Here is an 18,386-nt window from a genome sequence, read left to right as displayed (position 1 = left end):
CGAATCCGAGCTAAATGAGCCGAGTCCGAGCTATTCAGCTTGGCCTCGGACTCAGCTTGTTTATTTATGGGAGCTCATTCTCATGTTCAAGACAAAGAAGCCGAACTGAGTTTTCTTAAATGAGTTGAGTTTTATCACTTGCCACTTTCTAGAACCACATCACAATTTATTGAATAAATTAGACTTGGCGTTTCAGTGAATGTGTGGACTCAGTTTTTTTAACATACAAGAACTGATTTACACAACAGTAAAGAATCATGAACGGAGTGAGTGGACTTTCTCTCGATTTAACAGGAGTAAAGAAATAGAGATAAGAAATAAAAAGATTTGTATATAAGATAGCAATAGCTTGGGCAGTTCGTTTAACACTGGTTCTAATGAATTTGAGAATGTGTTTGGTGAGAACTATCTACACAACTAGTAAACTGAGGCAGGCATGTTAATGGATCGATTTGACCGGCTGATTCTGATCAAACAAACTATACAGTATACCCTCAGAGTAGTGATACTGCTAAACCTCTGTTCTCTTTCTTCTGTTAGAATGAACGAACCCTAAATGATTAGTTTGCATCTTCCATTCTGCTAGGAGCAGCGGTTGTAAAAATACAAAGTGAGAAACAACATAATCCTTGCCAAACATGTGATCTAACTGTTCTTCTCCAAACTTCTGATCAACTTTTTCTCAGCTCTTTTAATGAATATCACAAACCATTTTAGTTTCGAAGTTGGGAAGAAAATGAATCCTATGGACAATCCAAATATCAATCCACATCCATAGCCCATTAGCATTATTTTCAAATCAAACCCTTCGTCGTAATCATCCAGATCCTCATCAACTCCTCTTGCTGGTAACTCATCATCTGTACATCTCTTCGTCAGAGGAACTCCACACAAGGCCAAGTTACCTAGGAATGACTCATTACTGAAAGTGCTGAATTGCCTTTCTCTTGGAATTGCTCCAGAAAGATGGTTTTCTGAAAGGTTCAAGGTCGAAAGAAATGTCAGACTAGTCAGTTGCCAAGAAATTTTACCTGACAATTGATTCGAAGAGAAATCTAAAGATTCAAGATGAGTCATGTTTCCCAGAAAGGATGGGATATCTCCTGTAAGGTAGTTATGAGATATGTTGAGAAGCCGCAGTGCTTTAAGTTCTCCAATGACCTCTGGAATTTCTCCATTAAACTTGTTGCTTGATAAATCAATACTTGTGTAGATATTGAGAATCCTTGTCACCTCAATTTCCATACCTTTGACAGTTAACCTAATAGAGGCATCGTAAAATGAACCTTCCACTGTTATATTGATATCCACTGGTTTATCAACATTAGCTATAACTTTCAGATTGTCGAAACAAATGATTGGTAGGTTTCCATTGAGTCGATTGTGAGAGAGATCCATGATTCCCAACTTGGGGAATGGTTTTTCCATCCTGCTAACACTTAACATACCTTGAAGTCTATTTGATCGCAAGACTAGAATTTGTAGGTCTGGAAGACTACCTAACCAAGGTGGAAATGTGTCCCTTATCTTGTTGTTTCCAAGATCAAGAATCTTTAACTTCTCACAGTTGGCCAAGGTTAGAGGAATTGGACCCTCGAAATGATTGTTGTTCATGTTAAAAGACATGAGTTGGCAGCTCTTCGGGAAAGTTGTTGGTATTGTCCCTAGAATTTGATTATTATGAAGATCCAAAATGGAGAGAGTAATGCTCAATTCTCCCAAACAGCGGGGAAGTGTACCGCTTAAGCTGTTGCTTGACAAATCAAGAATCTCAAGGGATGTCGCTTTGCAAAGTGTCGTAGGAATAGAACCATTGAACTGATTTTTGCTTGCAACAAACCCCTTGAGATTCTTCAAGAAAGATATTCCAGTAGGAATTTCACCTGAAAAGTTGTTGTTATCAATCTGGAGCATAGCTATACTCGGAGATATTCTATCAGGAAGCTGTCCAGTAAATGCATTGTGACTTAACATCATTTGTCTTAAATTCAATGAAGTCCATAAACCATCTGGAATTTTACCAGAAAATCGATTACTTGAAACCCCGAGAAACTCTAAACTAGGACATCTCCCTAGTGATTTTGGGATTTGACCAGTAAGATTATTCTCAAAAACAAGCAAATCTGTTAAAGCCCCATTGTAGCACAAATTATCAGGTAACCTTCCCACAAAGCTGTTATAAGTAACTATGAAGGTCTCAAGCTTTGAAAATCTACCCAAATCTTGTGGTAGTTCTCCTGACAGAATATTGCTGAAAAGTTGTATATTTTTCAAGACAGGCAATCTTGCTATACTTAATGGAATCTCACCTGATAAATTATTGAAAGACAATGACATAACTGATAATTTTGTAAGTTTTCCGATGTCATCTGGGACTGTTCCAGTCAATCCATTCATTGATAAATCCAGTTCTTCCATTTTCAAAGCTTCAATAGACCGGGGAATTGAACCAGAAAGTGTGTTATAGGAAAGATACAATTGAGTTAAATTCTTCAGCAAAAACACACTATCTGGAATTTTTCCACTCAAGTTATTGCTGCTGAAATCCAAGATTTCGAGAGCAGTCAGATTGCCAATGCTTTCAGGAATCAATCCTATCAGATTCGATTCAGTTATGAAAAGATTTTTCAATTTTGTCAATCTAGTGAAAAAAATTGCGGGTAGTGGCCAAGGTGGAAACTTACTTGCATATGAAAATTCAAGAACTTCAAGATTCGTCAACTTTCCTATTTCTGGCAGAAAAGAGCCATTGAACAAATTAGAAGAAAGCTTAAGAGTCACAAGCTCCGAAAGCAGTCCAATAGCAGGAGGAATGTCTCCAGTGAAGTTGTTACCCTCGAGATTCAGGAAATAAAGATGAGACAATTTGTTAACATCTCGGGGAATTACTCCTACAAAGTAATTCTCAGAGAGGTCTAGATACCGAAGATTGGAACAATTATAAAGGCCTGATGGAAATGTTCCAGGGATATAGTTGTATGAAAAATCAAGGAAGGTGAGGTTTCTAAGGTCACATATAAAACGTGGGATTTTCCCGGACACACCTCTGTTGGAAATGTTAAGTCCAGTAACAGAATTCTCTGTGCAGGCGATCTCCGGCCATGTACAATGGTTACTGGAATTGGCAGAAGACCAGTGTTTGAGTGAAGGTGGATTCGACCAGGATTGTTTAAGTTGAAGAAGGATGTCTTTTTCCTGGTTGTTAATCTGTTGAGAGTTGCCTGGGGAATGTAGAGTAGTTAAAACGAATATGGCGAAGATTTTGAGCAAATTTAGAGTTGTTACCGACATGCTGATGCAGGAGTTTTGTGTATTGGTTACGATCTTCACTAACATATAAATGATTTTATGGTGAGAATGTTGGTGGAAGAAGAAGAAGCTGAAAATATGTGACTTTGAATGGGGCAAAAGTTTATCATGAAATATGTGCTGCATGTGGTGTTCTGGTGAATAGATTAATATACCGTGATTAGGTTTTGATGTCCATTATATACATTTAAAGGTTGGTTTGTTTTTGTTGTGATGATGAATTTTTAATGCTCGCATGGCAATATAAAAGTATATATGCTCAGAGTCTATATGGCCCAAATTGATATCTATGCCCCCCAAATTAGATTTTGAAGTTACCTTTTACATACATGTGCATTAGAAAATTGGCAGTGGTTGTCAAAGTGCATAAGAATAGGTTTCTATGTATTCACACACTAAATATGATAATAGGTTTCTTTTGCACTCTTATCTGTTAACAGAATGTACACTCGGGGGGTATTTGGTAAGGCAGTACACAAGTTAAATGATTCATAATAATTGTGAGAAATAGTTCACTAAAACTTGAATCCTTATTGCATAGTTATCAGAAAGGAGAAAGCACCCCAAGGAAGATAAGTTTATCAAGACTGGAAAAGTACAGAGCAAAACTACAGTGAAATTGAAAGCAAGCCTGGCAGTGATCCAAAGAGCCTGATGAGCTAAAACCTCAAGGGAATGCTGTTTCAAAGAAGAAACAGGAGGCTACGGCTTGTTCGCTGAAGGAAGCTGATGCACTGAGGCTTGTACCGCTCTACGAATTATAGTTGCTATTCGAGATACCTTGTTGGTTTTCAAGACCAAGTACTTGCAAGAGGCATGCACAACGCTGATTAATTTGAAATCATGAATATGAATGACAAAAACAACAAGGGGTCATCAGGTGTAAAGAAATTGGTTGGAGGCCGATTCTTTTACTCCAGATTTCAAAATGGGACGTTAACTGTGTTCCTCGCTGCTCGATCTTAGCTTAGCATGCTAGCCGCTGCAGCAAGCAGCCCCTAACTACATGCAGCAACTTAAGTTCCGGGTGACTAGATCACCCCCTTGTGCTGTGACATGGTGTGTCTTTTTATCATTTCATAAAAAAGTAAGAAATAGTAACAGGAATGACCTCAAAATGCCTACCATGAACTACTGGGTTGAATGTAATGATACTGACAAGCACTAGAATTCAAAGTCAGTTCACAAATAAGACTCACAAAAACCACGGAAACTTTAGTACAAGCAATTCATCATAAATCACAACACACAATACTAAGACTTTGTACAGATTTACGAACAAGCGTTCCTTATCACAGTATTTAGAAGCATTAACGTTCACCAAGCCCGTTTCCTTCACCTACTTGTTTCCCTCCTGAAGCAACTACGTAACCAAGCCAAGAATGATTTGCCAGCTGGCTTTAGAAGCCAATACGAATTACCAAAACAGAAGAAAGATATTCCTAACTAATACCACCTTCATCAGTCAGGATCAACAATCTTCCATATTGGCAGCTCAACTAAAACCAGGGATCAGTGCATAGCAGTAGCCCTCTGTTGAGCTTGATCAGACCTAATATTTCCCCAGTGCTGGACTAAAGAGGTGGTCCCTTCTTGGTTCCTATACATCCCGCCATCATTTACATATGTCTGTGCATTGATCCCTGACCCTCTTGCATCCTGGTAATAGTTAAGATTCGAGTCTGAAGGCAATGCCTCAGACCCAGATGAGCTAAGAGATTGAGTTGAAGCAGCCGAGATGGAATTTTTCCCATTATCTTTAGCTTCATTTGACTTCTTTGAATCATCAACATCAGACTTCTTTGCAAAACGGCCACCTGAAGCCCTTGCCCTTCTAATAGCATGCTGATGCCGAGACTCATGAAGATATGGCTGAAACATATGAAAATGACATCAAAATCGCTACAAGATACATACAATTTCTACCACAAATTTAAGTAGACAAATGCATAACTAAGATATCATTACATGTTACTTTTGGTCCCTTACACCTAGAATTAGTTAATGGGGACGCTTTCACGGGAAGAAGTTTCTTTAGTATAATCAGGAAAGTCTCCAGTTATATGAAAAATAAATGCTCCTCTAAATTAATAAATATAAGCTGATTGATACTCATAATGCAAATTAGAACGATTAACAAGCTTCCCATAGTTTAACTCATCACCTTTTTTGGCAGAGAGGCAAAAAAATTTCTGCATCATTATCCCAAAGTAGATTAGCAATGTGTGATGAACAAGAAAGACACACCAAGGAAGTGTATAACATGTAAGGTGCCTTGCCAAATAAGTGTGTAAGATGCAAGGTGCCTAAATAATTCTATGTTTTGATATAAGTAAAACCCACTAAAATTTGCAATCATAACCCAAACCAAAACCGATATTAGAAGAACAGGTAAAACTAAACATGGAAATACGGACACATGTAGCTTATTAATATACTTGAAAAGTTAGTAATCCCCGAGGAAACAAACAGTAGCTTCACTCATCTCAATAATTCTCTAAATTATCAGAATTTAATTATGGGAGCCGGTCCTTGGCAAACTGTTTTTGTAACAAATGATTTTAAAACCGTTGGATCAAAGTCAACCATCCAATGGTTCTGAATTAAAAAAAAAAAAAATTGACCCTAACCCTGGACAATGTCCGCGGTACGAGTTATTACCATTTTACCCCTGACCACGTACGTCAGAGTTGCAGGCATTGTCCAGGGTCTGTCCCTGTTTATACGAACCCAGAAACACGACGGATGTTCAACTCATGTAAATTATATGACACAAGTTAGAACTACTACTAGCAAGTACAGGAATCAGATATTCGAAACTGCTAATTGTTTTTCTAGCAAGTCTGAATCCATTTCTCGACAAGCACAACATAATAACCAACCAGTCAAAGGTGCTAGTTTTACTTAAAAAAAGGAAGAATGGAATCGTTTAACAGCAATCCACAACACTTTTGCAGCTCAAACAAACAAAACTTAAAAAGAGTTAAAAGATATGACCCGCACAAACCAATTAAAAATCAAGTTTAACCAATATATGAAACCCTAGAAAAGAAGTAATAGGCAAGGCAGTAGTCTGGAATCTTGATTTTATATCAAAACAAAAGATAGTGATATACAAGTAAACATAAAGTTAAAAAGTTTATACAAGAAATAAATCGAAACCCCCAAATGATTTAACAGCAACTAAATTACTAGCTCCACCAAGTCGATCCATCTAAATTCAGCATTCTATATGATAATAGCCCTTTAATCGCCTCTCCCCTGCTGCTTTTGTGCGTTATAAACAGGGATGGACCCTGGACAATGTCCGCGGTACGTGGGGTAAAATGGTAATTACCCCGTAACGCGGACTTTGTCCAGGGTTGGGGTCGATTTTTTTTTTCAGCGACCCAACGGTTGTAAAATGGTTTGTTACAAAACAGTCCCTGGCAAACGGTTGCCAGGGACCGGCTCCGTGTATCACTATTCTACCGCATTCTGCACATTTCTTTTTACCTCGATCTTAATCTTGTAAATCCAGCAGATGCACAAGAAAGTTAATGATCAAACCATGTCCAAATTTTAACTTCATACAGGACTAAACTGGACTAAACTTACAGTAAAGCCCTTGACAAGTGTTACTGTTCAAGAAAGGCTATAAATTTGACTTGACAAGAAATCTGTTAAATTTATATAATTGTCACCATTATTCGACTTTACCGGTATTTTTTGAAGTAAAAAAAAATCAGGGCCTGCATATTATTACCAGGAGGATTTGTCAACAAACCTTTCGATCTTTTATCAGCTTCTTTTCAAGCTCTGCTTTGGCGCGTGATTGTCTGCGCCGTAAAATCCCATGGTATTGCTTGGCATTCACATAAACAGGCTCTTGTGCCATATCAAGGTGCAAAGGCATTCGAGTTTGATGCATGTCAACTAGATGAGGATGAACCTTACGAAGAAAATATACTCTGTTTTTATTAGAACATGTATATAAAACAAGCCGTAAAATAGAAGGCAATAGAATCTGCCCCTACATGGACTGTCATAACACATGACAAAACTGATAACCTTAAAAGAGTGATACTCTTTTAAAATACTCCTTTAGAAATCATATAACTCCTAGTCTTAGTCTTTTTATTGCAATCATATAATACATATTAAATCACGATTTTCTGAATTGGAAATAGTTACAGATAATGCATCTTGTCCTGGAGTATTGCTCAAGTGTCACCTCCTGTAAAAGAGGCTGGGGGCTCAAGACTTGCAAAAGGCAAAAGTGAGTGGGTGGGTGTTTGATCAGTAACATAAATAAATAAAATAAAGTGTCTGAGAAATATGAAGTTACAAAGTAAGTATTGAGGTTGTTATGAAGGAGACCACATATGTCCTTAAAACTCGCCAAAATTAAAATGTTGAAAGACGTGTGCGAGACCAAATGCACACACCAAGTTTCAGGTACAACTGATTCAATTTAGTCCCTGTTAAGTCATATTTTAATCAAAAGACAAACCATGTCCCAGTATTGGTGGGACTAGTCAATCTTGATCTCCTGTGTCTTAGTTACAGCAACTGTTACTATTCAAATGTCTCTAGCATGCCTACCACTTAAAGATTTAGGCAAGCTTTACCTGTAATCTAGAAGGACAAAACTATACGTTGATAAAAACATAATTTGAAAAGTTAACCTAAAAGCTAGAATGACAGGACTGTAAGTTGGTTCAAAGCTATTACGAAACTGTACGATGCGTCCTGCAATGGTTTAAAAAGTTAGAAAGAAGATTCGTGAAATACAAGCCTATCATAGCCGGTAAGAGAATACATTTGTAATGGACTACAGTCTTGTTGGTATGAGATAACCTCAAGGTTTTGGCTCTAATTTCTGGTCCTGAAACTTGAGACCATACATCAGCTAAAAAAAATTAAAATATTTTATCTAGACCAAGTTAGTTACCAACTTAAATCTCTATACTGCCCACTGCAAAATTTAAGAATCAACTCAGACCATGTCTTGATTGACAGCACTTAATTTAAGGCCTGAAGATATATATAAACATCTAATCAGCATAGAGGATAAAAATCCAGGATTTCCTACCCATGTCGTATGCAACTAGGCTTCACCCCGAAGTTGATCCCACTAATTAAAGGCTTACAAATTTTAAGGAAAGAATGATTTGCACAAACAAGCTACTCATGGTATATATATATATATATATATATATATATATTCATCATTCGGGATGAAGTACCTCTTCTTCCCGAGGTTTAGTAATGAACCTAAGTAAAAGGATTCAGATTAAGAAAATATGAGAAGGCATACCATAGGCTGACCATAAGCTGCCATCATCCCTCCATAATAATATGGATCATAATAGGCATTTGAACAAGCCTACAAAACAAGACAGTTGTCTTTATCAAATGGGTGTGAAAATATATGTGTGTGTGTGTATGAGCGTGCGTGCACGCATTGTCACTTGATCCATCAATCAAGAATATACAAACAATCTAGATAATAGATGGCTATATGCACATACAATGGAGTGACCGACAAGTTCAAGCTGCGAAGGTTGTGTGAGACTTGCATCATTCTTAAGAGAGGTACTTGATGTTACATGCTGACTCTGATGCTCTTGTCCAAAATTACCACCCACCCCTGATTACACATTAAAACTTTATGATTAAATTATATAACCATTCAAAGCACAGACATACACACATAAAGCATTAGGCTGATAAAATATTCAACATACAAAAAGATACAGACAGTAGTAGGGTATGGCATTAAAATTTAGCTAGTGTGTAAATATTTAAATATGCTCAAAAATCCAGCTTATGTAAATTCTACTGTAACTGACTAACTGTGGTCAAAAGTTATACATCAATTGTCAATTAAAATCTAAGAAGAGGATTATAATTAAGCAAAAAAGAAGCAGCTAGCTGAGACAGAATCATGCAGAGAATAATGCAACAATGATTTTTATCAAGGATCTAGGAAGAAATAAATATGTTGATACTATAGAAAACCTCTCAGTCTCCAACACAATTACACAGAAACATCTTGTTGTTTGTCAAAACCTTTAGGTGCAGCTTTTATATCCCACATCACATAATTTGGAACAGTCCTCGGCAGAGGTTCTTCTAGTATTAAATCACGAACGCCTCAAAAAATGATCCATCAACGAACATTCCAAAAGCCAGAGTATATGGATTACAATATCTATAAGATAGAAAAGCAGAAGATAAAGGTTGACAATATTTTGAACACACCTGAATGCATAACTGCATTGTTTTGTGAATCCTTGGTACTTTCATCATCTTCATTCTGACCACCATCCGACTTTGACATGCCATCAGCTGACTGTTCCAGTGAAGATGTCTCAGATGCATTCTTTTGGATCATAGTTGGGGGAACAGCATTATATCCACTATTATGCCACCAAGGTTCAGAACACAACGTGGATGGAGGAATGCTATAGGGATCATCTTCCACCCTCTTTCCAGACTTCGACGCAGAGTGCATCTTTAGAAAATCTTCAGAAACTGTAGGAGTGAACTCCAATATTAGGACATACCAACCAACATTGCAGTACAACAATCAATTAAAAGAAAAACATTTTGACCAGTACATCACTTGAAAACTTGGTTATCCAAAAAAAACTACTCAAGAATACTACGAAATTGTTTATAAGAGCTGAATAATAGCCTTATATAAAAGACTTTAAAAGATTGAGTTTTCACAATATTGTATCGTATTTGCACAGGCAAGGTCTGCGCACACATTACCCTGCTCCGAGCGGGATGCACAATATTTAATCTTAAAAGAATGAGTTTTGACAATATTCTATCGTATGTTTGGTTTTGCTTTAGAGTTTAGCCAGTCTATACATCTACAAGCACATATGTGTGTGCATTTATTTGTCTGAACCCAATGAAATGCCTAATAAATTAAGACTAAATTAACATGCCAAAATCGGTGAGAACTATGAGCTACCATAACTAAAATCCATTAGTGAAAACACTCCATTTTTAAACAAAGTTGTAGCGATCACATACTTCACAGCTAAACAATTCAAAATCGAGTCGAAATTGATGAAAATAAAAAATCCGCCAATATTACGATGACCTTGACAAAGACCTATCAAAAATGAATATACAAATGACACCAGCACAATTACAGAAAGTTATAAACATAAAGGCAATTATATGCTTATCTTTGTGTGTGTGTGTGTGTTTGTTTTTGTGTGCTTGAGAAAGAAATACGCATTTAAATAGATCTAATAAAGTGATAGACCATGTTCAATGTTAATAGTTGAGGTTGAGAAAGTACCAGAAGAGAAGGGTGAAGAGCAGAGAAGAGCGCCCTAGGCCAGGGCTTTTGAGTTGAGCGAAAAAAGCAACCAACTTTAATTAAAACTCTCCCTCTCCCGATGGTGATAAGATAATGATGAATTGTATGAATCTTGTCTATATTCATTTATGAGGCTTCGGCCAACTGGCCGGGTATTATGTCACACTTAAACTTTTTAACCGAATTCAGAAGAGTGTATTAGAACTCTTCATACGTTACACAGCCTTTTGTAGTTAATCCCGGAGAGAGCCAAACAGAGTAATTTCAACCATCCAGTTTTACAGACAGTGATTTCTTATCCAAACTAAGCATACTTTTTACCTTATTAAAAAGTCCTTTCAAAAAGAGATCCCATCAAGTTGACTGAATATTTACCTTAAATTTTCTTGCAGATTATATATAGGGTAAAAGGGAATTAAAGTACTTATTAAAAAAAGGGAATTAAATCTATCTTTAGAAAATTTCCTACTGTTAACGATATTAAACTGCGTCGTTTTAACTTCAAGAAGCATCCAACACTTATTTTTTTCTAATTTAACATTCAAATGATATAAGTCTAAATTGTTATTAAAACTCTTGACTTAGGAATTGCGTAAAGTGGCCTCAAAATAAGAAAACTAAAATTTTCTGGGTTCAGAAGTATATACTAAAACTACATGTGCAATCACATATTTGTGGCATCTTGAACATTTTAGTTCATTCAAAACAATGAAAGGTTATTACAGACATGTAGGTAGGCACTCTTGTTACTATGTCTAATGGTCCAATACGACCTAATTATAACAACTTGTATAGGAGTGAAACTTACCAATCCTTTCATAGTAAGTCAGACGAAAGGTTATAGGAAGTAAACCTTCTCTTTTCTTACACTAGAGATACAGATAACTGTTATAAAACGATCGAAGTCAAAATTAGTGTTAGATTGTTTGTTAGCAACTAAAGATGCAGTTTCATATAATTAACTTTAGGAAATTTCCTTAAGATAACTGTACGTCGCTTTTACCCAAATAAATAAATATCAATAATAAACTATATTTTTCATACTATCACCTAATTTTTTTCAAAATATCAGACTATAACAAAAAACTGGTCAAATAGTTTAAAAAACTGTCCAAATGGACATTTAAATAGAAATGAAGTAGTATAAACTATGTTACTCCAACCCTTCAGTTGTGGACATGTCAAATCCTGACGGGTATTTGACAAACTAGAAGACCACATATGAGATTATCTTAGGATGCGAAAAGAAAGAGATGAGAAGAACGGAAGAAAGGAGAGATGCGAAAAAACAAGAGAAGAAAACACCTAATTTGGAAAATTTCATTAAATAATTTTAATTTGAGGTTTATTGTTAATTTTTGCTACGAAATTTTATCTAATATACAGTTTAATAATAAATATGTCATGTATTTGACTACCCAAACCCGTGTTCAAAACAAACAATCCATCTGTCCTTATTTTTGAGAAATTCCAAGTCTGCCCATAGTAATTACCAAAGAGCAAACACATCCCAAGGAATAAGCGCAACGTCTTTGCGCAAAGCGCGCTTCATAGTTTCAAAATGCACAATATACACTAACATTTAGATGCTAAAAATTGATTAGAAATAACAATGACACTATAAAACAAGTCAAATTTATAGTTAATGTAATCAACAAAAGTCCAGATAGAACTTGTGTTCATAACAACAAAGAGATTTACTAGCACCTAAAGCATGCTAAGTTCTTCAGTTAAGTAATCTTTTTCTTCATCAAGGTTACCGAAAACTTTATTAAGATTATCATGGTGATCTTCAACACCATCAAATTCTTCCTCCTTTATTTCATGAATCTCCTTCACATCAACTACGGAGCTTTTAGATGATGATACAAAATATACCCCAACCTTTTAATCTTAATATTTTTAGTTTCATCTCAGTTTTTTCCAACTTAATCTTCATATGATGTTTAGGTTTTGTCTGGGTTGCTCAAATATATTTGGGTATTAGAACTTCTAGATCTGATTTTTATGAGTCCATATATGATCTTGTCTAAAATACAACAATTTTCAATGAAGTGTGCTTATGCGTCACGTCACGCTTCTCCGCATAATGCCTGCGCTTAGCTATGGATACATAGCCAGCGCAATATTACAACCACAGTCTAAAGTATGGAAAGAGAGTTGTTTCATATAAAGGTAGTGCGACTCTGTGAGGTGTCATTCATTCACTGGTTTATTAATTTGGATATCAGGACAAATTGAATTTCTTCACTTAGGAATAAAAGTAATCGACTGTTAAAATTGTTTTTGGTTCATTTTCCACATTCACCTTTTAAACTATTCTGAACCGTTATGAGTGGTAAAAAAAAATCTGAACTCCTATTATGTTAACAATTAAAAAATGTAAAACTTGATCCTAAACAAATACTCTTAGACTTTCTACATATAAAGAATTATCAGATTCAAATCCAAAACTGATTCGCTTGTAATGCCCAATATTTCGTCATTTTCTCCAACATTTTTCAGTATCTGATGCGGAACAAGGAATAATTAAATTAATTTTTGAGTATTTTGTATTATTATTTAGATTTAAAAGTAATTATGATTGATTAGGTAGTCAAGTTGTACTCCCTCTGTCCCACTATTTTCTTTACGGTTTCCTTTTCGGGACGTCCCTCTCATTTCTTTACATTCCAAAAGATTCCTAAATTAGTAAAGTTTTATAATATAAAAATTAACAGCATCCACTACTTTACTCCACTATACCCGCTTTATACTTTAAATATTGATTGGTCCCACCACTTTACTCACTTTTCTTACATTTTACTACTAAATTACACTTTTTCGTAACCTCTGTGCCCAACCTCAATGTAAAGAATTGGGTGAGACGGAGGGAGTATTAAGTATATTTATTAGGAAGATTCTCGAACCTCAATGCAAAGAATTGGGTGGGACGTTGGGAGTATTAAGTATATTTATTAGGAAGATTCTCAAAGGATAATAGAAGGATTTGTTTCCTTCAATTAGTTCTGGTAGTAGATGTTTATGGGGATTAGTTTTAGTTGGATATTACTTGGTTCCCAATAATTAATTAGCTACATAAACTCTTGTAATCCTTCTTTACTGAATAGAGTTGATTATTATGAATTAAATTTGCGGATTTGTGTGTTTCTTGCTGATTCTCTGAGGAGATAGGCCTTTATCCCCCTGTTTACCCTTTACCCACCCTTGTCCTGCATCAAGTAGTATCAAGAGCCACTGTTTCTTCGCCTAAACCTTTTATCAAACACCTTCCCCTGCAGAAAAAAAAACTCCAGCACCAACAGCCACCAGCAACCACCAACAGCCACCTGCAGCCATCGCAAGTAGCCTCCAGCAACCACCACCAGCCACTGAAGCCTCTGTCCAGAAGTTTGAGGGCTTCTGAATCCCTTAAATTATTCGAAACAGCCCTGCACTTGGATTATATTGGACAAAAATGTCATCGCAAAGGACACAGGCCAGACTGCAGTTTGAAATATCATGCGCTAAAAAGCGACATCGAGTTATATTGGATATGTTATCATTCTCTTTTCCATATTGTCCTAATTACTTTAAACTAGCCTATAACCCGTGCGATGCATGGTTGTTTTAATCATTATATATTATAAATCACAATAATTCTATTTTGTTTTAATCATTATATATTATAAATTATTATTTTAATATGTTATTGTTGTGATTCGAACTTTACACCCCTTATATGTTGTAAATTATAATTCTAATATGTTCTTGATGGGATTCGAATCTTAAACCTTCGTATATAATAATTTTTAAGAGTATATCTAACGGTTCTCATCAATTTGATCATTTAATATTTAACGGCTCTGAATTTAGTGACCAAATCGACTACCAACCAAACTTTTATTGTTTCGTCTTTAATATAAAAGTATAGATATCACGAAGAATGTCAATGGTACGATGAGATAATTACAAAATTGGATGCTGAATATGAAAGAGTAGTACTACTTGACATTCCGATGGGCTCGAAAGAATTCAACACATTATGCAAGATTTGATTGCTCTAAAGGAGAAAAGTCTACTTACATTAATAATGAGCAAGTTGCATATCGAGAAAATGGAGACAACAAGGTTGCAAAAGATCGAGATGACTCTACTCTAGATGAGGACATTATTAATTCAAAGTCACCTCTTGAATTACAAACAACTCACATCGACTTAATCATTCCTCAATAGTTTTACAAAGTAAAGGATGTCAATGATATATCTCAAATATTTCCAAAAGTTCATGCTGAACGCGTATAAAATCTTATTCGAGGATTATGGATTCTTTTTCACCATAAAATTCGTGGTCGAGTTTTCTTCAAAGGAAAGGAGAATGATGCTGAACAAAGAGTAATTAAATTATTTTTTGTATATTTTGCATTATTATTTAGATTTAAAAGTAATTATGATTGATTAGGTAGTTAAGTTATACTCCCTCTGTCCCACTCATTTCTTTACAGTTTCCTTTTTGGGACGTCCCTCTCATTTCTTTACATTCCAACAGATTCCTAAAATAGTAAAGTTTTATAATATAAAAATTAACTGCATCCATTAGTTTCCTCCATTATACCCACTTTATACATTAAATATTGATTGTTCTCACCACTTTACTCACTTTTCTTACAATTTACTACTAAATTACACTTATTCGTAACCTCCGTGCCCAACAATGTAAAGAATTAGGTGGGACAGAGGGAGTATTAATTATATTTATTAGGAAGATTCTAGAAGGATTTGTTTCCTTTTTGTAGGGCTTAGTTTTATTTAGAAATTACTTGGCTCACACATAATTAATTAGCTACATAAACTCTTGTAATCCTTCTTCACAGAATAGAGTTGATTATTATGAATTAAATCTGCGAATTTGTGTGTTTCTTGTTGATTCTCTACGGAGATAGGCCTTTATCCCCTGTTTACCCTTTACCCACCCTGTCCTACAATCAATTAATTCGATTTAAATTCCTACTCTTCATTTCTACAAATACATGTTCACAATATCATTAATCTCTATTATTAGCTTAACTTAAAATATCCGCAGAATCCGTATATCCATCACACTCACATTCGAATCAATAGGATCTGCATAAAACGAAACTTAAATAATTTTATGTTAATTCTCTCAAATTCTATTCAATCAATCCCAACAACAATCATCACAAACAGTAAATATACTTAAAAACAGATTGAACTAATAAAATGACAAAATTATAATGTATTAAAAAGAGTAAATAAACATATAAAATTTGGTAAGAGATAAACAAGCAAAGGATGAAGAATTACCGGACATAAAAACCCTATAATTGAGTAAGAGATTAAAGGTCGTTGCAAATTAAACAAGTGGTAGGCTCTCTATTGCAATGATAATTGCTAGTCAGGTGTGTTTGACTCTTATCTGTCAGTAATACAGTGCTTTTAATAACTACTTAAATAGGACTTGCATCGTATTCACACAAATCTATACAACAGACAATTTATTAGTATAATAATAATAATCATCATCATCATTAAGTCTTGTCAGAAAAAAACATTTGTAGTAAAATACTATATTTTTGAGATAAAATATATTTTTTTCGGAGGTTGGGATAATCTTTTCCAATTGTTTCATGCTTACCGACAAAGCATCCCGCTTCTTTGATGCAAAACGCAAAATATACACCAATATGTAAATGCTAAAAATTGATAAAAAAAATATAGCAGTGTCATTATAAGACAAGTTACATTGTGTAATCAATTATAGTTGAGATAGAATTTCCGTTCCTAATTACAAAATAGATCCGCTATGAACTAAAGCATGCTGATATTTTAGGTTAAGTAATCTTGTTCGCCATCAAGGTTATCAAAAACTTCATTATGATCCTCAACACCCTCAAATTTTTCCTCCTCTAGTTCATGAATTTCCTCCCCATCCACTAAGTAGCATTTAGATGATGATTTTTCAGACCTCAATCTTTTCTTTTTGCATTCACCACCATTTCCTTTTATCCTAATCTTTTTCCTCTTTTATTAATCCTAATATCTTCCCCTTCTTATGATGTTAATGTTTTGTCTGGGCTGCTCAAATATATTAGGGTCTTATGACTTCTAGATCTAATTCTGATGACTGTTCATATAATTTTGTTTCAAAATCTAACATTTTTCAAAGAAGTGCGATTACGCATCGCCTCATGCTTATGCACTTGATGCCTTCGCAGCTTTGCTTGAAGGCTAAAAGCATACTTGTGCCTCTCCATCTACGCAATGCCACAAAAGGGCCGCTTTGCATACTTCATGCTCATGAGCACTCATGGTAAGAGTCCGATATCCAAACCCAAATGCGGGTGACAGAGCATATTAATAACAGTTAGTAGGTTAATAACTTTTAGAAATGTGAGTTACACAATGATTTGATTTTTTTTTACAAATTTGACACATAGCCAGAATAACATTATATCCACTTTCAACTCACAGAAACAGAGGAGTTTTACATGAATTAGTGCGACTATGTGAAGTGCCGTTCAGTCACTGGTTTATCTAATTGGATATTCTGGAAACCTTTTATTCATAAGGGAATCAAAAGTAATTGACTGGTCCAAAAGCTCTCCCCCTCGTTTTCTACTTTAAACACTTACATTAATTCGAACCGTTATGAATGTTAAAAAAAATCCAATAATCTTTTTATTATGTTTATCAACATAAATGAGTAATACCCGATCCTAAACAAATATAAATACAACTCTATGTAGAAATAAAGAATTAAAACATTCAAATCTGAAATTACTTCATTAGTAATGTAGAATAACATCTCGGTGATTTTCCAATATTTAATCCATTCATTATCCAAAAAATCAATAAATTCAACTTAAATTCCTCATCTTTATTTCTACCAATACATGTACACCATATCATGAATCTCTAACACTATCTTAACTCAAATTATCGGAAGAATCGGTATATATGTTACAATAACATTCAAATCAAAAGGATCTATACAAAAAAAAAAACTAAATGAAGTCACTCAAATTCTGCTCAATTAATCCTAAAAAACATCTAAAAAATAAAAAAACAGACACAAGAAAGCAGTATTTAACTTACAGAAAAAAACAGATTAAAAAACAGAGAAACATATATTAAAAATAAAAATTGAAGTAAGGAGATGAGTAGTCTGAAGGAATGAGAAGTACCCGATAAAAGAAGGCGTGGAATAAAAGGGAGGGGGGTTGCAAATCTAGCAAGTGATAGAGTCTGTGTCGCGATGATAACTGAAAGTCATGTGTATGAGTATAGGTGTATGTATGTATAGGACTGACACGACAAAGTCTACAACTCTTCTTATCTGTTTAGTAAAATAGCAGCAGCACTAACTAACTACTTGAACAGGACTTGCATCTTATTGCAAACTACTAGTTAGTACAAAGTACAAACAAACATTACTGACTTCACGTAAATCTATACCAAATTATAATAATAATAATAATTTTAATATATATATATATAAATATGTATATATTATTAAAAACAATTATATTTATATATAGGCTATTCAAATAAAAACAACCTTATAATAGAAACTAGCCTATTCATTTAAATTAGGACGACCAGTCCTAATATGTTTGATATACATACAACATCAGTACATATCACCAACAAAAACCCATGTTTCATCCCTGATCACGATCTTCATCTTACATTACAACTAGTTAATCAACCCCATCATCTCTAATCTACCTCCACAATCATCTCCGATCTA

General features: G+C 34.7%; 2 protein-coding genes across 5 annotated transcripts; both read right to left on the bottom strand.

Moving 5' to 3' along the window:
- Positions 1 to 451: 451 nt before the first annotated feature.
- Positions 452 to 3,518, bottom strand: LOC141683095 (uncharacterized). Its single transcript, XM_074487793.1, has 2 exons — positions 2,685 to 3,518; positions 452 to 2,594 (listed from the first exon to the last, which is right to left on the bottom strand). The coding sequence occupies exons 1-2, from the start codon at positions 3,433 to 3,435 to the stop codon at positions 646 to 648; spliced, it is 2,700 nt and encodes an 899-aa protein (XP_074343894.1). The 5' UTR covers positions 3,436 to 3,518; the 3' UTR covers positions 452 to 645.
- A 913-nt stretch (positions 3,519 to 4,431) lies between these two features.
- On the bottom strand, positions 4,432 to 18,027 carry LOC141682430 (nuclear transcription factor Y subunit A-1-like). 4 transcript variants are annotated; one of them, XM_074487124.1, is made up of 8 exons: positions 17,821 to 18,023; positions 10,616 to 14,067; positions 9,556 to 9,828; positions 9,364 to 9,447; positions 8,823 to 8,941; positions 8,609 to 8,677; positions 7,076 to 7,240; positions 4,432 to 5,181 (listed from the first exon to the last, which is right to left on the bottom strand). In XM_074487124.1, the coding sequence occupies exons 3-8, from the start codon at positions 9,806 to 9,808 to the stop codon at positions 4,822 to 4,824; spliced, it is 1,050 nt and encodes a 349-aa protein (XP_074343225.1). In that variant the 5' UTR covers positions 9,809 to 9,828; positions 10,616 to 14,067; positions 17,821 to 18,023; the 3' UTR covers positions 4,432 to 4,821. The 4 variants fall into 4 exon arrangements, with proteins under 4 accessions (XP_074343225.1, XP_074343224.1, XP_074343227.1 ...); XM_074487123.1 differs by lacking the exon at positions 10,616 to 14,067 and having other exon boundaries at positions 17,821 to 18,022; XM_074487126.1 differs by lacking the exons at positions 7,076 to 7,240; positions 10,616 to 14,067 and having other exon boundaries at positions 17,821 to 18,027.
- Between the last annotated feature and the right edge of the window lie 359 nt (positions 18,028 to 18,386).

Source organism: Apium graveolens, chromosome 9 (assembly GCF_009905375.1).
Source record: "Apium graveolens cultivar Ventura chromosome 9, ASM990537v1, whole genome shotgun sequence".
Lineage (NCBI taxonomy): Eukaryota > Viridiplantae > Streptophyta > Magnoliopsida > Apiales > Apiaceae > Apium > Apium graveolens.
The sequence above is the reverse complement of the archived record's forward strand: the minus strand, read 5'-3'. Positions and strand labels throughout refer to the sequence as shown.